Here is a 21416-nt window from a genome sequence, read left to right as displayed (position 1 = left end):
AATTTTCCTCCTCTAAAAATAGGGAAGAAAATAATAGAAATGTATATGATTGCTGTGTAGATTAAATAAAATAATAGTATGTAAAATTACTAAGAACAGTGTCAGATACCCAGTAAGTGCTCAATAAATGTTAGCCCCCCCCCTTTTTTTTGGTTTTGACAAAGTGCAAAGAAAGTATCCAGGATTTAAAGCTTGAAGAGAAGGTTGGAGCCATATTATGGAGAACTTGATGCCAGACTTCAGGAGTTGGTACTTAAATCAAAATGAAGGGAGTTTTGAATAATAGAGTGCCATGAAGACAGACGACAAATTGGTGTCAATTTGTGTGGGCAATTTACAACAACTCTAACTACCTGACAATGGAAAGGGGTGGCCTGTGGGATAGTTGTTACCATCAGTGGAAGGGTTCCAGCACAGCCTGGTCAACCAAATTAAAGGGTGTTATAAATGGTAGTAAGGCAGTGAATGAATCATGGTTAGACAACTTGAATGGCCTCTAAGATTCCTTTCAACTGTAAGTAGATTTAGTTAGGGTAAACAAACTAGAAACAATATGGAGGAAAGATCTGTGCAAGGAACTTGCTAGGAGCATGGAGCCATAGCAACTATGTAAGTGAGAGAATGCAGAACAGGGAGTGGCAATGGCAGGAGGTAGGAATACACTGTTGAGGAAGATTGCTGGTCTAGAATGTTAGAGCTGGAAAGGACTGCAGAAATCAACTGCTCAGTCCAGCTTCCTCATTGTACAGACAGGAAAACTAAAATTATCAGATTGGGGAAGTGACTTATAAGGTAAATTTAATTTTTTTTCTTTTTTAAAATTTATTTTAGAGCGAGGAAGAGAGGAGGAGAGAGAGAGACATCGATGAGAGAGAACATCAACTGGCTGCCTCCTGCATGCCCCACACTGGGGATTGGGCCTACAACCTGGGCATGTGCCCTAACCAGGAATCAAGCCAGCGACCTCTTGGTTCATGGGTCAAAGGTCAACCACTGAGTCACACTGGCTGGGCTTACAAGGTCAATTTAAAAGGAGTAAGCCTAGAGGTAGGAAAGCTAGCCAGGAATCCAGAAATCTAGAAATCGAGGACTGGAAGAGGGTAGTAGCAGGAATCAAAAGGAATAGAGGGCTATTTTGAAGGAAGAAAGACTGATAGCATGTGGTGATTAATCAAATATAGGGATTGGATAGGCAGTTACTTCAAGATTTCAATGCTAGCTGAGTGGGAGGCAGGAAGCCAAGGACAGAGCCTATTTGACAGGGGTTAAAAACAAGTTCTGCTTTAGACATATTTGGATGTGAGATTTAAAAAAAGAAAGAAATTATACAAGTAGACACTGTCCATCACACAGTTGAACAGCCCAGAGCTTTAATTAAAAAAAGTTAAGGCAAGAGATTTGGGAGTCATGAGATCTCACCATTGCTATTTCTTGAGAGAAAGAGGAGAGGGAGAGAGAGAAAGACCATAGAGAGGCAAAGACAGCAAACAGGAGGCTGACTCTAATCCTTGAGGTATACCCACAGGATGGGGATGGGAAAGGCAGTTGATTCATGAAGGAGAATAAAGAAACAGTGAGAGAGGGTGGAGAAAAAACACAGGTCAGTGTCTATGCTGGCAGCAGGGTTTTTGAGAATGTCAGAATGGTACATTGGAAACAATGCCAATGACTAGCAATACTAAGGACTGGTTAAATATGTCAATATAATATAGCCATTAAAAAAGAAGGCATCCCTGTACATACTGATAGAGAAAGATCTTCGGTATATGTAAGTGAAAAAAATCAAGGTACAGAAGATTGTTGTATTCTGTGCAAAAGACAAGATAAAAAATATATATTCATATTTGCTTGTGTATACACAAGAGTCTAGAAAGATATGGTAAAAACAAAACAAAACAAAACTAAGCACAGTGCAGGGTGGTGAACCTGGTCAGATGATGGACAAGGATAAGCAGGACACTATTCTGCATCTGCCTTTTCATACTTACGGACTTTTGACCCATGTGAATCTGTTAACTATTCAACAGATAATTTATAATATAAAATAATTGTACAGAGAAGACAAGGAGGATAATGACAGGTAAAAGGCCAGTGAATTTGGCCCTCAGGAAGACTTCAGTGGGAGGCAGACTGGACAGGATCAAAGAATACATGGACTATGAGGAAATACAGACACTGAGCACACATATATATATATAAGTATATACTACACACCTATATACTGTGTATACAGTAACTTTGGAAGGGTACACAAGGAATTGGTAACAGTTGCCTCTGGGTAGAAAAATTAGTGATAAACACTTGCCCATTTATATCATTTTAATTTTGTTCCATGAACATTTATCATCTATCCCTAAGACAACAATTTAAACAAATATTGTAAGAAAAAGGAAAAGGAAGGAAGGAAGAAAGGAAGGAAGGAAGGGAGGGAGAAAGACCACTCTGCACTTAACAAAATTTTGTGGCAGAGATGGCATATGAGATTGGTAGGTTTGTGGGGGCCAAGATCATCAAATTGGTTTTTTTGTGTCTCCCCATCCCAGTTTGAAAGGCAACAGGGGTGTTGGGAAGAGCAGACACTCTAAAATCCAATAAACTACATTTTGAATACCAGTTCTGCCACTTACTGGTCCAATGAGTTATGAAGAGTTACTGAACCCTCTTAGCCCCAGTTTCTGCACCTGAGAATTAGAGGCACTACTAAGTACCTCTCATACATTATATTACGTAATCCTGAGAGTCTAATCTGCATATTTAACAATTTCCCAGGGAAGCATGGGAATGACTGGTCTGTGTGACCTACTTTTCTCCAAAACTATGGCGCACAGAATGTGGTCACAGGAATAGTTAGTATTGGTATTGAAAAGAAATCATGAGGCATAAAAGGGAGTCCTCTAAACAAAAATTTCAAGTATAGTGGAATAAGCATAGGATTTTTGGTCAGGGTCCAAATCACAGCTCTACCACTTACTGGCTTTGTTACTTTGACAATGTTGTTTGGTCCCTCTGAACCTCATTTTTTTCTACTGTAAAATAGGAATACTGTCACTTAATTTACAGTAGTGATGAAAAATGAGAGCTTACACATATAAAATTTCCAGGACATAATTGTCATTTAATTAATGGTAACTTTGATCATCCCCAGCCCAGAGTTAAGGCTCCTAAGCATACGAAAGCAGCAATGCCAATTTCCTACTTTGCACTTCCATTCCATTGCCTCTTCGAAATAACCCTCAAAAAATAAAAGCACACTGGCTATCCCTTTGATTTTTCAAGCACCTATGGGGTCAGCCAAAGAATTCTCTCCTGCCCTTTGAACTTTTAATTCATTCTCAAATGATTTACTGGCTGCCTGGCCTCCAAATGACCATGGTAGAAGTCATGTCCTTCCTTTCTGAGGCTCTGTCCCTTTGATAACAACAGTGGCCCTGATGGGGTTTACCATTCCCACACTATAGGGACACACTTCCAAGACAAAATTTGCAACTTCAGAAGGACCTTAATAGGAACAGAAGTAAAGAGCAAGCTAACATTCTCCATTTCTCCCACCAATACCTGCAAAGGCTGAATCATCTCCTCTAAGACTTTCTCAGATTGTCTATATGCCTTTCAAACTGATTATGTGATCCTGAAGAGAACAAACACTTCCTGGGATCCCTTTCAAGTCCTGTTCCTAAAGTTTGGTCCAATAAGAACAACTCTCCAGCAGTAGTCTGAACAGGAAGAGACTAAGAGAAGCCCCCACAGTGTGTCTTTTAAATTGTCACAGTACTGCCACTGTGAGTTTCAATCTGTTCCTTTTAGTGCCCTGACATAACCTAATTGACTTCCACAGAGACAGTTAGCCACCAATTAGTTTAGATCCCATTAGGAAGAAGGACAGAGATTTTTTTCTGGCCCTTCTCAGCATTCTCAGCTTTGAGTAAAATAGTGAGAAAAGGAATGTCATGGTCAAATAATGAGGACACTTAAGGCACTGGGTATAAATACCAGACAGTGACTCACATCCAAGGCCAGTCAGACAAAACACGTTAGGGCTTGCTCTTGCTTAAGCAAAAGTCAAAACACACACACAAACACAAATAAACACACACATACACACACACACACACACGTACATATGTTCACATAAAGCTACTTCCTTTCAGCTGAAGCAGTGAAAACACTTGAGTCAGGCAGAAGACTCACACTATACCCTCCCCAAACACATAGCAACAAGACGGGTGGCTGCTGTTTTAAGAGTCTCAAGGCAACCCTTCTTAACAGCAAGGGGAATGCTGTAATCATCATACAGCAGGCCTCTCCCACATAGAAGCCTCAGGAACATAGTTCACAGAGCTGCAGCAGCAAGGAACCCAACTGTTATAAACCAAACTCCAGGCAGCTCTGGGACAAGCAGGTAACCATCCCCATCCTCCACTGCTGCCATCTTCCCTCTCATCCAGAGTTGCATCTAGTATCTCTCTCATCTTCTGCCAATAACATTATCTCCTTCTATGTGTTCCCTCTGTCCCTAGCTCACATGTGTGTACCATTCAAGGCTCACCCCACTTACTAGGTATCACAGAAAGACTGGAAAACTTGGCTAGAATATCTAGCTCTTCAAGTCATATCCTCTTTCTAATTTGGGGTTGGGAGTGGAAAGGCAAAATTGACTAATTATTACGTACAAAATTTTTGCTTGACTCCTCCAGTCAATCATTACAGAGATTCCATTATGTGCTCTTTGCTGAGGATGGTAAAGATAACCATTGTCCTCTACAAGATTTTCATCCAGAAAGCCAGATACAAGGCAGTGAAAGTACCCAATGATTTTTACTGGAAAATCAGAACTCCAGCATTCCAAAAAGGGAGTGATTACTTCCATCAGGAGGCAACTTAGATTATGCCCTTGAGGTTTAGAGCTAGAGCTTGAAGGTTAGGTCCAATTGGGTGGGGCAGAGAAGAGAAAGAAGGCCTTCCAAGTATGCAGTGTGAAGCCCAGCCACTCAAAGAACACCAGGATGGTAAATGTGGAGGCCAGAATTTCCCAGGTGTGTTTGGGGGGGGGGGGCGGGGGGCGAAAGGAAATCATTCTGTCTGAAAACCCAGGTCCTGGAAGAAACTCTAGAAAGTAAGACTAGAGCCAGATGGTGAATGATCCATACACCAGGCTGAAGTAGTTTGGGAGACAGCCATTCAATAATTTTAAGTGGGAGGGGAGAGGATGATCAAAGGGAGGGAAAGCATTGAAGAGGCCACTATAGTAGTGTAGTTGTTCCAGAAAAAGGCTTCTTCCTGCCTGTCCCAGCTCTTGCAAGATTCTCCTTCAAAGCTGCGCTCTGTCTGAGCTCACTATCTCAGAGCTCATTATTTTGCATCTCTTTTAAGTTGAGTGAAATATCAATGACATTTCTTATTCTGAATGAGACTCCTAATGTTGTAGTGAAGTTTGTCAGGGACTTAAAAAAAAAGTAGAAGCTTCATCCAAATCTTCCAGTTTAGAAGAGAGGCACTATGATACATCATTTCCATTTCTGTAATAGCATCAGTCAGCTTGGCTCCTGGGGTCACTGGTCTCTTCTAAGATCCCAACAGAGGAGCAGGAGTGGAAAGAGAGGGGAAGAGAGAGGGAGGGAGAGAAACAGGGAGAGGGAGGGGGAGAGGGAAAAGGAGAGGGAGATAGAGAGAGGGGGACACACACACACACAGAGAGAGAAGAGAGAGAGAGAGAGAGAGAGAGAGAGAGAGAGAGAGAGAGAGAGAGAGAGAGAGAACGAATGAACAAGAGAACTGCCAGCATAGGGCAAAACCTGATTGTCAAGTGCTTTTCTGGGGCCTGTTCCAGATCACTGTCACTTACAGGCTTAGACTAGAGCTCAGCCTTAAATTAGTGCTCCAACCTAGAAGCCAGGATGAGAGGTGTAAGGGCCCCGCCTGGGTCTTAGCAGTGGGAATTAACTCTCCCTGATCCTTAATTCTTTTGGCTTTTATTAGCGGCTAGAAGGGGAAAGGGATGTAACCCGAACCCTCATGCAGCTGAGAAGGGCTAAGAGCCAAAACCTTCCTTAAGCAGATACAGTATGTGCAGGGCCTGGGCAGGTTTCAGAACACTGCACATTTCTCCAGCCAATGGCACTGGAAAACATGAAAATTACTTATTTAACCCTTTACATGCAGAGGAGGAGAGTAGCATCCTCCCACCAGGCAGGGTTCACACAACAGAGAGAAGTTAGCAAGCTGGTTCTTATATAAGCCAGAGCTCTCAGGTAGTCTTTCTCACAAAAATACCCCCAGCAGCTAGATATTCAAATAAATTTCAAACACAAATTACAAGCTATTTTACATTGTCAGAAAGAAGAGTTAGGTAAAGAAATCCATATACCCATTAGTCTTTTAGCAAGAAATGAGTTTTGTTGATAAGGAGGTAGGGAGGGAGTGAATAGATCATGTCCCATAGCACAAGCATCTATGCAACATTCTGAATTCTAGTTTCTCAGCATGCAGAAAAGCAGACGATACTGCACAAAAGAAGTAACGGCTCTAACACATCTAAAAAGGGTGGGTCTAGAAGAGGGATTTCCAGGCTCATCTGCACACAAAGGTAACCTTTTCTGAGAATTATATGTATGTATGCAGGGCATCAGGCCTAGGGTTTGGGTCACATAATAACTCCAAATGTACAAACTGTCTCTTAACAATAAAGCAATGTTTTCCACTCAAATTTTCAACAAATGAATTTGTGAAATAAACCCCTATTTCCTCCTTATTGTAATATAAAACTCAGGATGAGAGTTTGAAGGCACTGAAGGCAATTAAATAATACTTGCAAGTTTTGCCCTGGCCTGTGTGGCTCAGTGGTTACAGTGTCAACCCACACACTGAAGGGTTGTGGGTTCAATTCCCGGTCAAGGGCATGTACCTGGGTTGCAGGTTTGATCCCCGTCTCCAGTCAGGGCACATGCAGGGGGGTGGGGGCAACCAATTGATGTATCTCTCACACATCATGTTTCTCTTTCAATCTTTCTCTCTGCCCCTCCCTCCCTTCCTTCCACTCTCTCTCTCTCAAAAAATATCAGTGGAAAAAATATCCTCGGGTGAGGATTAACAACAACAAAAAAATAAAATAAACTTTAAAAATAATACTTTCAAATTTAACAGTGCTGTTTCAAAGACCACACTTAAGAACCAATACTATTGTAGAAATATTAACAATGATATTCACAGATTAATAATAGTACACCATGCATAGAATATCAAGCTGCTAACAACAAAAATGCAATGCAGACTTGAAACTCCAGTGGTTTGAGGTTTGCTTTCCAAGCCTCCACATTGTGTTTTTCATATAGAGAAAACAATCCTTAAACATGTTGGCAAGTCAACTGAGGTTTTTCACAACCTAGAACATTTTAACATTTCAAGCATCATGTCTGAAGTTTGGCCTTTTGTCAGTTTCTTCTATTTTTTTTGTTTGAGTTTTGGACTTTCTTATCATTTGAAAGTACAAAGTTAAATAGAAAGAACTTCAGCCAGTAACACCTGAGGTTAATCGGCATCCTGCAGATTGGAGGAGACAGTGAGACCAGGCTATGACCAGAAAGGCCCATTAAATAACAATGCAGGACTGTTACACTGTCTCTTGGGGCATGAGATTGTCTGGCAATTAACTAATTTTCACAACAATCAGCAGGTTAGTAAATTGTCTATGTTAACCATTATGTTCCTGAAGTAATGATTTGTTGTTTTAACTGTTCAGTGGCCTTAAATAAACAAACCCTTTTTTTGTACTGCATATGGGACTTCTTGATTGTCCTACAGACACCTCAGTCTCAAAAGATCAAAAACTGAGCTAAATAAAACTGATTAATCCTCCCAATCCCCATCATCACTTAGAACCTTCTTGGTTAGAAATATTGGATTCGCCTTTAACTCCTACCTCTCTTTCATTTCTTCAAATGCAACTGGTGTGTATTACCACTAACTTCTGGCAACTTGCTAATACATAAGTCAGCACACTGCCAAGATGACTGATTCCCTCAAAAGGTGCCCTTTTATTGTTCAGTTCAGGCCTTTCCTCATGGAAGCCTTTATGTGGCTGGTACTGTGCTAGGGGCTTTATTTTTAATACATTAACTGTAACCCTTCCAAACAACTAAATCACTATCTACTCCCAACCTGAGGCCATTCTATAGCCCAGTTTTCTGGGTTCTTTAGAATAAGAAAGTGGTTCATGTCATTCACCTCTATATCCAATTACTCTGCAAAAATCAAGCAGAGATCCACTGATTCATTTATCCAGCCACACAAGCAATATGACATTGAGCAAGTTACCTACTTCTCTATGCCTCAATTTATCATATGTAAAATAGGGTTAATGAATGAGTTCATATGAGTTAAAACAGAAAACCAGTGCCCTGGCCCAGTATGTGCATTATGAAAGTATTTGTTAGAAAACAAATAAAAGTGACATTTATGGAACTCTGTGCTGGTTTCACAGGCCTTAGGAAGAATAGCTCAGCTGCCAGAACAGGAATTCAATAAGTTTAGTGAATGAATTAAGTGAGTAAATGAGCAAACAACACATCCCCTGCCTTTGGGGACTCATGCTGTAGTGAGTCCACTGTAGAGTGAACCAACTGGTCTCAGTCTCCTGTCTGTCTTTAGGACATGCAGCACTAGCACTAACTAGAATGAATGCCTTTCTTCCTCCCCAAACTACCTATATCCTATATATCCCTCAAGGCCTAACTCCAATGATTCTTCCTTTTCACACAAAGTTCCCCAATCATATCAGCCTGTAATGAAATCTCTTCTCACAGAATAAATGTTGCTCTAAGATCCTAACCCATGTTTTCAGAACTTCAAGGTTTTTGTGTCCTGGGTTTGCAGTAGTGCCTCTCTTCAACAAAACTGTCACTTCCAAGGAGCAGGCCTTCTATGGTGGCTATCTCTTGAATTATCTAGTTTAAAGTTAGGCTCTTTACAAAGTGCTCAACAAATATGTGTTGACTGATGGGTTGATGGATTGACTGATTGGAGGTGTAATTGGGAGCCCTTAGGAGACAAACAAGGGTCAACATAGCCTTTCAAATTGCTGGCTGTTCAGACATTAGCCAGAAATCATGTCTGGTCTTCTAACCTGTGGCAGCAGCAGACATCACATTCAAGGTGTCCTGCCATTTCACACAACTTCAATGATTTGATAACTTCAGAAATTATCTTGACACAATTGCTGTTTAATAAGGGACACCTGTGGAATGCTTTTTCTTTCTTTCTTAAATCACATACACATCAAGTATTTACATCAGATAAAGGATAAAATCAATATCCCCACTGGAAAAAAATGTACAAGTTTTATTCTTTTCATTTTGCAAATGAGGAAATTGAAACAGAGAGAGGGAAATGACTTGCCCAATGACACATAAATAATAATTGGCAAATCAAATACTAAACTTCAGGTCTTTTCAATCCAGGCTCATACCCCTTACCTTGATTTGAGATTTGAAACACATCAAAAACCTTTCCTTTGACCCTGACCCCTGAGGGGCACATGTGTAACATTACCAGTTTTTGCACTAAATTATAATTCTTTTCTCATCTCTCTCATCTCTTCCCCGCCCTCACCCCATATTCTTTTTTTTTATTAACTTGTTTTTCTTACAGATGTTTCTCCTTTTACTCCATTTATACTTCCCCATCCCCCCTGCCTCATCCCCAGCCCCACTGTCCATGTCCATTGGTCATGCATACATGCATATAAGCTCTGTGGTTTATCTCCCCCCTCCCCCACCCTCTTCTTCTCTGAGGCTTGTCAGTCTGTACCCTACCTCTATGTCTCTGGGTCAATTTTGTTCATCAGTTTGTTTAGTTCATTATATTCCACAAATAAATGAGATCATGTGATATTTGTCTTTGCTTGGTTTGTTTCACTCAGCATAATACTCTCCAGGTCCTTCCATGCCATCTCAAAGGATGAGAGATCTTTGTTTCTTACAGCTGCGTAGTACTCCATTGTGTACATGTACCAAAGCTTTTTTATCCACTCATCTACTGATGGATACTTGGGTTGTTTCCAGATATTATCTATTGTAAATAGTGCTGCTATGAACATAGGGGTACATATATTCTTTCTGATTGGTGTTTCAGGTTTCTTAGGGTATATTCCTAGAAGTGGGATCACTGAGTCGAATGGAAGTTCCATTTTTAACTTTTTGAGGTAACACCATAGTATTTTCCACAGTGGCTTCACCAGTCTGCATTCCCACCAGTAGTGTACTAGAGTCCCCTGTTCTCGACACCCTCGCCAACACTTGTTGTTTGATGATTTGTTGATGGCGGCCATTCTGACACCCACCCCATATTCTTACCCAGTTCTTTATCTCTCTCTCTTTCTTTCTCTCACCTGTGAAAACATGGTATTATAGAGACTGAGATTTGAAGTCAGACAGAAGTAAATTTGAATGCCAGCTCTTCCACTTATTGTGTGACTTGAAGTTTGTTACTTAACTTTTTTTGAGCCTCAGTCTCTTCATCTGTACAATGAGGACATCAATATTATCTCAAAGAGTTACTATAAAAATTAAATTATATATATATATATATATATATATATATATATATATATATATATATCTCACCCAGAAGCAGCAGTATTTGCCACGTAGTAGGTCCAGTACCTCTTCTATCCCTCCATATCTAGGCCTATGACTACACTTTTGATTTAAGACGTCACTATGATCTAACCAAACTACGTTGTCTCCCTTCAGGGAGGCACATCCACACAGAGCTCCAAACTCTCAGTCAAGTCCTCCAAAGAACATGAGAGTCAAAACCGGACACTTACTTACCCCTGAGACACCAAGATGTCATCATTCACCATCTCAGTCAGATGAAACACCATCAAAAGCTGCCTACCTACAGAAGTTTTCACAGGAGCTTTTACTTACATCAAACATAAACAAAAAGAAATGGAAAACAGCAAGGCAGCCCAACAAAGACAAGGCTTTAGCATGTCATCTTCTCATAAGCTAAGATGGGGCTGCAGCCATGAGACTCTAATCTATTTCCAGAATAACTAGTTGAACCAGATTTACTTCCAGCTCTACCTCATTTCACCCCAACCCCCTCCCCCAAAAGAAAAATCAATTTCTGATGGACCGTGAAAGGCAGTATAGGAGAACCATTCAAGAGTTTCCTGCCAGAGGCTCAGGAAGAGAGACAACCATACAGCTGGGAATCTGATGAGTGGCATGGGGTGGGGGCCAGAAGACACCACAAAGGGTCTGTCCATCACTGGGCTTAACCCTTGATCCTGTCAAATTAGTCCCACCTCCCACATTCCTCGCAGATGTAACATTAAAAGACTTGAGTGAAAGTTAACAGACCATGCTGCATGCCATCCCTGAGAACATACCAGGAAACAGCACTTCTGGAAAGATAGGAAATAGTAGTGTGGAGAAAAGCAGTGCACTGTAAGAACTGCCTACTGTCAGTCAACTTTCACACTTCCACCTAGACCCAGCAAGGATACTGGAGCTCTTAGCAACTCATCAATAAAGCAGAAGCTTGCCCCATGGAGAGTCTGAGAAGAAACAGGAGGGTACAGAGAAGTGAAGTAACATGCTAAGATTACTCAACAAGTTGATAAGAGGGTATCAGGAATGTGACAAAGGTCTTGTCCTCCACTGAAACAGGATAGAGAGACACAGTGTGAGAAAATTTCCCCCTAATCCAGCTATCAATTTGCTGAGTGTTTTTAAACTTTATCAACCTTAATTCCGTGACCTTCTCTCACCACCCCCACCAGAAGCATGGCTGAGCCAAGAGGGACTAAGCTGGTACAGCAGACTAGAAGGACCCACTGTGACCAACAAAGAGCAAAGAGTTGGGTTTTTGACAGAGGACAGAGAAGCCAATGAATGAACAAAGAGGCAATGGCACTTAAATGAGACAGTCCAAAATGTAGGCCTCAAGCAACTGGTGCTGATGGATGGGGGCTGGGAATCAAAGACCGGACATGAAAGGACAGTTTGGATGCATGGAAAATGTGTCTCTGTTGCTACTAGGCAGTGCTCACCATGTGACATAACATAGACACAGATTCATACTGTAAGAGGAGGGAATGGAGGTAAAGTTGAAGGGGAAGGGTTAGTTACTTTGAGAAACCAAGTCATCTTGATCCTTGCAACTTCAGTGCTCAGCCAGGATGGCTATGTGCCCAAGTAAACATACCAGTGTGATGTGAGGAAGAACGGATCATCCCTTGCAAAACTAATGCCTAAGATGATCTTTCCACTTGGCCTATTTACACTGGATGGGGCAAAGGGGTGTAAGAAAACAAACCTGTACCCCATTCCTCTATGCCAACACAATCTTTAACCAGAAAAAAATAATAGCTCAACTTATTTATTAATTATTTAATTGGAGTCTTTCTGAAGGAGGTGATTCAGGGATAGCAGGAAACAAAATATTGGTTACACAGAAGCTGAAAGTGTTCTAGGTACCAACATAAGCAATATAAAAGGGTTAATTGCTGATAACAAGATAACTCAGGTAAACATGGAGTTCAGTTTCAGAAAGAAATTTAACGATGCATACACTGTGCACACATTCACTCAAGGATATGAGCATCTTTGGTACTGATAGTAGTAGAAACCCCAAACCTTCCAGATCTGTATAACAGATAGATGCACTTGTTGTCCCTAATTTATGAATGAATTGTTTTCCAAGAATACCTTTTATAAATAGGTAGGTTGGAGCTTTGAATACAGTTTCCTGTAGATAGAATATTATAAATGGTGGCTAAATTCTGTAATGTCATCATTCATACACTATGGATTAAACAGGCCTTTCAAAAACTGTTATGACAGTAGCTATTATTAATAACATTGTGTCAACAAACACGTGTCCTAAACACTCTCTCTTCTCCAGGCCTCTCATCCTTCAGTGATAATGAAGACCAAAAGTTCCACCCCAATACACTCCCTGATCAGGGTTTTAGTAGCAAGAAAAAGTATTTATTTGCCCAGCTCAGATGACAAATTGGTGAGTGTGAGGACATGGGGAAATGAGGTTATGGGTGCAAGACCTCCAGCAGGAGTGACTCTTGTGGGTATTCCAGGTACAGAAAGATGACCTCAGAACCCAGGGATGGCAGCAACAGCAGGAGCTTTTGAACAGTGCCAGAGGAAATGGGCAGGGAGATAAATATCTGACAGGGGTTGGGGACAAGAACTGCTGTGTCTAAATTCCTACATAGGGGCTTTGTAAGTTGGGGGCTGACTGTATGTCACATATGATCAACATCTTCAATCTTGGATACACCCATTTTTCCCAAAAAGGGAAAATTAAGTTTAGAGAGGTTACTTCTATAAATTCCAAGCTAGTAGTTGAGGAAACAAATAAAATGAATTATATCTGATGTTTTAGAGTCTGACTTTGACACTATTCATTAAATGCCACTTCCTTCTATGATACAAATTCTTCTCTGTACTTCTTTGTATAAACATATGTGCTCCTTGAAGTCAGGACTTAATGTCCCCTCTCTCATCTCCCTTAGAAGACTTTTCCTAAGGCTGGTCTGGGCTAGGAGCAGGGATAGGGGCAATTTTAAATCAACAGTAAGAGGTGAAATGTGTCCCTCCCAAATTTATTATGTGGCTGGTTACAGATGCTTATGCAGAGTCCTTGTGCAGTTATGGCTTCACAGCAGCACAGATACCTTCACTAAAAGGCTTTGCTTGACACAGGATCTTCATATGGCATGGACTCCAAAAAAAGTCAAAGTGGTCTTCAGCTGTATTTTTTTTTTTAAGAATGATCCTACTCAACTTCGGTCAGACTCTTCTCAGTTACTGTATTCAGCTGTGGGCTCCATAACTCAAAAAGAACATGGAGAGGCTGGAGTATATCCAGAGTAGGAGGAGGAAACAGGAGAGGAAGCTGGATCTGAACAGCTGAAAGAGCTACGGCTCTTTAGCCTAGAAAAGTGAAACAAGAGGACATAGCCTTTGTCTTTGGACCTCCTAAAGGCTGGCCTAAGACAGAGAAAGCACCCTTGTTCTGCGTGGTCTCAGAAAGTAGAGCTAGGACCCATACATGGTAGTTAAAGGGAGAATGATTGCAGCTCAACTTAAGAGAAAGCTGTCTGCAGTCAAACCTTTCCAACAGTGTCAGGAGGGTTTCAATGGGGAAAAAAAGGAGAAACATCTATAACAAAAATAAATTAATAAAAACTACAAAAAACAAACAAACAAACCTTTCCAACAGTGAAATGGACTAACTAATAAGGGAGTAAGTTCAACTAATAAGGGAGTAAGTTCCTCCATGACCAAAGGAGAATAAGCTCAGGGCTACTGCACAGGAGGCTCATAGATTGGTTAAGACTAAGACCAGCTGACTTCCAAAAGGCCCTCCTCATCTGAGAATCTGTGATTCTAGGTCTCCTCTAAGACCAGCATTAGGTTAACAGCCCTGCATTGAGTCTGCTTTGGGGTGTGTGTGGGGAGGGTGGGGAAGTGAAAGCAGCTTTTCACTTCATCTCTGCTGTTCTTCATTAACTTTTCTCAGATGGGTCAGCATCTTTCCCCAACTCCCCCTGATTCTGAAGAAGCCTAACTATAAAAACTGTGATGTTCCCTCCAGATAATCACTTCATAAACACCAACATCAAGTCTCTTTTTAAAAAATCCTGGGAGGTGCATGGAAAGAACAAGGGGATAAATCACTTTAATTTTTTTTTTTTTAAGGGACAAGGTAAGTGTCTTCCAGCTTAAGTGTCTTCCAGCTGGAGTTGAATTATTTTCTTTGTCTGAGGTTTTGATGATGGAAAACCTTCTAACAGACTTTTCCTTTTTCACTTCAGGGAGCATACGTATGGATCTCAATAGGGTACCAGACATATTATGAGAGCCCAGCAGGCCCAAAAGCAGTGTGCACCCAAAGCTCAGCCAAAGGTTACCAGACATACCACCTGCCCTTTTTGTTCTACTTCCCTCCAACCATATTTCTATCTCTCTGGATGAATTCCTACCTCATGTCCTCAAATGCCTACTACTTTCTGGGAGAGGACAGCAGTTGGAGAGCTGACACAGTAGTCACTTTGCTGATTCTAGAGGCAGAGATGAGGACAAGATTCATGTAAGTTAACCATGAGCTGGACTAAGCTCCCAAGACGCACACCTCATGAAGGTCCCATTGTGAATGCCTAGCTCTGGTCTGAGGGTGGGCCCAGGCTAAAACACAGCTAAAAATGTTTCACAGGAACTATCATTTCTCATATAACATGACCTCTGCACCCAACAAGAATTCAAACTTGCAGGCAAATTTACTGCCAACCACAAGAGAGCCTTAATCTGATTTTACCCACGTCCTCTTGAAATCTCAACTTTGTATGCCTCTTTGTATGCCTACATTTTCATAGGCAAACAGTATTCGAGTTTGCCCAATTCATTCTCACATCATCTGTGTTGATAAAAATGAGGCAGGTATGCCTAACTCCATTTTGCAAATAGAGACTTGGGTATAGAAAGGGCGAAATGACATAGTGACATCAGTGCACATTAAGTACAGGAGGTGAAGCTTCTTTCTCCTCTAGGCTATTCCCCCACCTTACCCAACGCAGTTCCAGGGCAGTAACTAGCACCCACTTCCTTCACTGTGCCAGATGGAGACTGCCATCAAAAATGGGTCAGGAAAAGGGCAAATATGTAGGGTGAGCCTGTCTTCTTCCCTGTCTTATCCCCTCACACCCAATTTTCTTCCTCCTTTTCTTGCATCCCCACACTGGTCTCCATCCTTTATTTTCTCTACCCTCAGCCAAACTCAGGGCACATTTCCAACAATAAAATGAGTATAGGAACCTTATGCTATGCTATAGTTCAGTCTCTCAGTCTCTCAGTCTCTCTCTCTCTCTGTCACACACACACACACACACACACACACACACACACACACACACAGGGGAGGATACAATTTGAATCACTGAGGCCTTTAAGGAGCCCTAATTGACGCAGAATCATTTGTGCCAGGACCTTGGGAAGGTCACCCATTCTCAAAGAGGATCTTTTCTGGCGCAGGGAGCCAACTTCATAGATGGCTGTCTACATTGTAGAGGGGGGCCCCTAGATAGCAAAACAGACAAATCTAATTGGAAGAGAATCCCTGCTTCATCCAGATGGACTCCCTGGGTCACCAAGGTAGTACAAGACACTAATCAAAGGAATGAATAACACGAAGGTCATGGACGCAATTCCCTTGTGGGTCGTGTTTCAATGGGGAAATTGCAAACTGTCTCTAAAACTTGGGATAATCAACAGCAGCTTTTTAAAAACATTTCCTCTGCCCTGGCCAGTTTGGCTCAGCGGTTAGAGCGTCAGCCTGCGGTCCAGAGACCCGGGTTTGGTTCCCGCTAAGGGCGCCTACCTCAGTTGCAGTTTGTCCCTGGCCCTGGTTGGTCGTGTGGGTGGCAGCCACTCGATGTGTCCCTTTCACGTCGATGTTTCTCTCTCTCTCTTCCTCTCTCTCCCTCCCACTCTGTCTGAAAAAATAAAAAAATGTCCTCGGGTGAGGATAAAATAAATAAATAAATAAAAACATTTCCTCTTTCTTTGTCACTTGGTTGTGAGAAGACTATATCAATCTCCATAACTTTGGGCAGCTGAATTCTCCACATTCAAGGAAATCACAGCAGTTAGTAGGAATTGATGATTTCCCCAACCTGATCATTTCCTGGTTCAAAGGTTCTCCCATGACAAATATCAAATATGAGGTACACTTTCACACTGCATGCACTCTTTCCACTAATCACCTTTTCTAAAATTCATCCACTCTCAAGATGCCTCCACCTTTTCCACAAGCTCTCTCCAAGCATGTACACAATACACTCAGACCCAAATCACTTTTGAGGTTTTTTTTCCCCATGACACCAAAGGAGGTTTTCCATTTCCAACCATGGTTCTTGTACCTTACCTCTGTCTCTGCCTGACCTGAGATCATCACAAGTGATTTGGAATCATCAAAATAGTACTCCCTGAGCCTAGATTCCATCAGGGAGCGTCTGCAACCCAGTCCTCGCCTATTATGGAACCATAGGCTGGCACAGAAAAGGTCACTGGTGTGGGAGGCTGCCAAAACTAGATACATACCTGAATGGAATTGCCCCATGCCCCTTCACAAACTGTAGTACTACCAGAAGAATTAAGAAACTCTCCAAGTAGTAGAAAATATGATAGACTTGGAACCTACCACTGACTTACTGTAGGATAGACTTAGGCAAGCCACTCAGTGCATCCCGGCCTCAGTTTTTCCATCAGTTTCTCCACAGCCTTCCCTGATTTCCTCACAGGGGCCCTGTAAGAGGCTAATGAAATAAGTGATGTGGAAACACACTATCTTTCTTTTTCTCTTTTTAACTGTAATTTTCAGTATTTTCTCAACCCTTTGAGATTTTTGTTTTCATTTTCTTTTATTTTTTGCATTCATCATCAGATAGAGTGAGAGGGAGAGAAGGAGGAAGAGAGTGAGAGAGCAAAACATCAACATAAGAGAGACACATCGAGTGGTTGCCACCCACACGACCCCAACTGGGGCCAGGGAGGAACTGCAACCGAGGTACGTGCCCTTAGCGGGAACCAAACCCGGACCTCTCTGGACCATGGGCTGACGCTCCAACAGCTGAGCTAAATGGGCCAGAGCTGGAAACACACTATCAACAGTAACCCTGTGTGCAAATGGAACAAAGCATCATCTTCCTCAGTCTGCAACCCTTCTGAGGAGAAAAGGGCCTAAGCTAGCATACAGAATTAGCTACTAGACCATCATAGTCTTACTTAAAGACCACCCACTTTAAACTCATTGTAGATACATGGACACCTAAGTCCAGGACGGGCAAGTGAAGTATGCAAAATCCCAGAGCTAGTGAGTAGTAAAGCAAGGATTAGAAACCAATTTTTTTATCTGCCAATGTGATTCTCTTTCTATGCCTTTCTATCCCATCACCACCAGTGTGCACAGAGGCTATTTTCAAGAAGAAAGCTGTATTGTTCTGAAGCTTAAGGGGAAGCAAAACTAAGTTAGAAAAATGAAAAGAGGGATTAATGAAATGTGCCACAAAGTGTCTTGGCAAGAAAAACAAAACAAAACAAAACAAAACAGGCAACCACTGCACTTAAAAAAAATACTATGGCCCCTTTATGTAATGTTGGGGCTAACCAGATTATATATAGCTGACTTTTACTGTAAGGAGCCAGGCTATTTGGGAGGGATGGGAGAAATGATTTTACCCCCTACATCTCCAAATGTGTGTAATAATGAGCCTTCATATAACAGGGGTCAACTGTACATTCAACGGAAAGGGAATCATTAAAAGGCACCCTGCCTCTCAACACACGAGTCACTTCCTCAGCAGCTTAGCCAAGGAAACCCTCATCTACCCTCAAATAATCCCCCAGCCAGACCACAAATTGCTGGCTGCCCCATACTTAGTAACACCCCCTGCCATGCTAGTGCTGGCTCACAAAACAAGCCAACACCACAGCAGCAAGCACTCTCTGGGGTGCTTCTCAGGATGGGTCAGCCCTGGGCAGAGGTAAAAAATGACCTCTACAAGGCAGGTTGTTTAGGCAGATGGTAGAAATTCTGTGGGTGGTGTAAGGAGAAAAAGAGAGGAACTGCCAGACCATGGAGGGCTACATAGCCAGTTGTGTGTGACCTTGATGAAAAAAAGAGGGGGGTTGATTAGAAGAATTCCTGAAGGCCAGGATTCCCCTCTCCAAAGGTTTTGTTTGAGTGTTTTTGTTTAAAGAAAAGAAAAGTATATTACTCCCTCCAGAGAATACTGGAGGGGGAGTGACTCAGGTGGGGGTGTGACAGTGGGTTACAAAGGCATCTCAGGCTAGTTATAAATACATGACTAGTATAGGGGAAGAACGTGTTGGATGAAGATCTGGGCTGGTTATTGGTGTTGGGGGAGGCTAAAGATCCTGGGTTTCCTTGACACCTCCTCAAAATTTTGCCTCAGCATACTTCAGACTGCTCAAGCTGACTGGTACACCCTATGGCAACACCCCATGGCAACACCCCAGGGTTGCTAAGAGTCTGGGCTGCAAGGCCTGAAGGACCCCTGCACTACAAAACAAGCCAACACCACAGCAGCAAGCACTCTCTGGGGTGCTTCTCAGGATGGGTCAGCCCTGGGCAGAGGTAAAAAATGACCTCTACAAGGCAGGTTGTTTAGGCAGATGGTGGAAATTCTGTGGGTGGTGTAAGGAGAAAAAGAAAGAGAGGAACTGCCAGCTCCAATGCAAGGCAAAAGCAGCACATGTTGGGGGGGCATTCGGACCCCTGCTGAGACATGACCCAGGTTAAAAGCCAGAAAAGAAGTGACATTTGTTCCCTGCTGAGAAGCCACATCTTTCTATCTCCAGCCCAAACCCACATCTACAACCTCAACTGCAATTTCAGCGGGTTGGAAGGGCTTTTCAGATTTGAGCATTTAAGAGAAACAAAAACAAAAGCAAAAAATTGGATGAAGTACATTAAGTTCCTTTACTTGGCAATCTGGCAGCTCAAGGTGAGTTGTCCTACAAATTTCTTTTCCCAGTAACAGTCTCAGAGGCCCCCACCCTCACCCCTACCAGGAATGGCTCGCTTTGGGAGTTCTGAAGCACTTGGGAGAGCTCCTCTCCCTGGTCCTCAGCTGCAACTTGGCTTCCAGCAGATCACAGCCTCCTAAAACAAACAAACCCTGGCGGCGGCGGCGGCGGCGGCGGCAGCTCCAGCACAGCTGCGCTCCATGGCGCAAAAGTTTCCTCCACACTTCTCAACGTGCAGGAAATCTCGCCGGCGCTGGGACAGGACTCGGGAAGGAGGGAAAGGCCGAGCCTAAGCGGCAGCAGCAACGCCCCACCAGCTGAATGGATGTGCGCGCGTCAGGCCGTGGGAAGTGAGGCTGACGAAAGCCACCAATGCCTCATCTCCGTTCCCACACCAGACCCTCGCCCTGCAACCTGCCCCGACAGGATGGCCCACCGATCGACCAAGGGCCACTGCTGCTGAAAAAGCTGCCAAGACGTCTTGCCTGTCCCTTTAGCCCCTCACTGTCCTGCAGGAACGCGGGAACTTCTAAGGAGAAACCCCCACCAGCCACCACTTCCTCCAGTCAAACTGAGGGGAGCAGCCTCCCCAGAGCCTCCTGAGTGTGTCTGCGCACAGCGCTCTAGCCGGGGGCCAGCCATTCTCTCATCCGTGCTCCCGCCACCCTTAAGGGGTGTCTGTGCCTGGGCTGGTGGCAAGAGCCCTCCGTGCTGCTAATGCGCCACAGGGGGGCTTTCACCCCCCAGCCCGAGTCAAGTTTCAAAGTTGGTCTGAGGGCCCCGTCCCAAGGCAGCCTGTACACCCCTTTGCCCATTCAAAGTTGGGCACTGCTGGGACAGAGCTGCCAGTTCTTACCTTCGACACCGTGAGCGGTTCGCAGTGTTCCAGACCCCCCTTAAGGGTGAAGCCCCAGGGCGCCCCCCCTTGCAGCTGCACAGGGACGTACTGGAAGGACCCAGGCCGGTTCTCCATCCTCCGCTCGGCTCAGGCGCCGCGGGGCTCCTTTTCCGCGGGGGCTACGTTGCCTCCGCCCCCAGCAGCTCCGCCACCATCGCCCTCCAGCTCTACGCCACCCCGCACCGCCCTGCTCCGCCTACTCTCCCGGCTGGAGACGCTCGGCCGTGAGCGAGCGCAAGGAGGAAATGACACGGAGCTGGAGAAAGGGGGAGAGAGGGGGGAAAGGAGAAGGGAAAAAAAAAGAAAAGAAAAGAAAGAAGGAGAGGCGGAGGGATAGCGTGTAATGGACAAGAAAACGGAGCAATAGGGAGGGGCAGTCACTGGGACCTCGCCTATAGGATCGCTGGGGAGTGGGAACAAGGCGAGGCCTCACATCAATTGTTACATTGTTTCATTCAAGCTTGCCCCCACTTTGGTCCTCCTCCTAACTGCTGGGTTCCCCGCCCCTCCAGCCAGCGGAGGCGAGGGGAGGTGAAAGTCGTTAGTGTAGATGGCTCTCGTGGCCCAGTGGGCTGAAACGCTGGTATCCCGATTAGCGCGTTCTTGTTTCTCTGACTGCCTTTTTCTTCTGAAGGTCCCGAGAACCCGGTCCTAGGAGGGTTACAAGGCTGCTAATTTGTGGATCTTGCCTAGAGGGATGGAAAGTTAAGCAAGCAGGCCAACGAACACAGTGGGGCTGTGTGTGTAGGCTGCTCTGTACGTATGCGCTAGGTGTGTGGGGTCATTATGAAACATCGCCCCGGAGCATAGTTTAAATAAAGAAGCACTTTGAGGATGCCCCCTGCCTGGGCTCAGCCGCACCCGGGCTCAGCGCTGGCTTCTATGGGTAGCACTGTGCTTGTGTATGTTCCAGTCATCTGGAGTTCCTGGCACGGCCTTGCACTTGC

General features: G+C 43.6%; 1 protein-coding gene across 1 annotated transcript in view; it reads right to left on the bottom strand.

Moving 5' to 3' along the window:
- The window catches only part of SHROOM4 (shroom family member 4), a 226153-nt gene extending 205609 nt beyond the window's left edge, over window positions 1–20544 (bottom strand). The window contains exon 1 of the mRNA XM_036271297.1: window positions 20428–20544. Coding sequence (XP_036127190.1) covers window positions 20428–20544 — 117 coding nt within the window. The remainder of the gene's footprint in view (window positions 1–20427) is intronic.
- Window positions 20545–21416: the final 872 nt, after the last annotated feature.

The sequence above is a fragment of the Molossus molossus genome, unplaced genomic scaffold, assembly GCF_014108415.1.
Source record: "Molossus molossus isolate mMolMol1 unplaced genomic scaffold, mMolMol1.p scaffold_m16_p_2, whole genome shotgun sequence".
In the NCBI taxonomy this organism is placed as follows: domain Eukaryota; kingdom Metazoa; phylum Chordata; class Mammalia; order Chiroptera; family Molossidae; genus Molossus; species Molossus molossus.
Note: the sequence above shows the minus strand (reverse complement) of the source record. Positions and strands in the feature narration are given on the sequence as shown.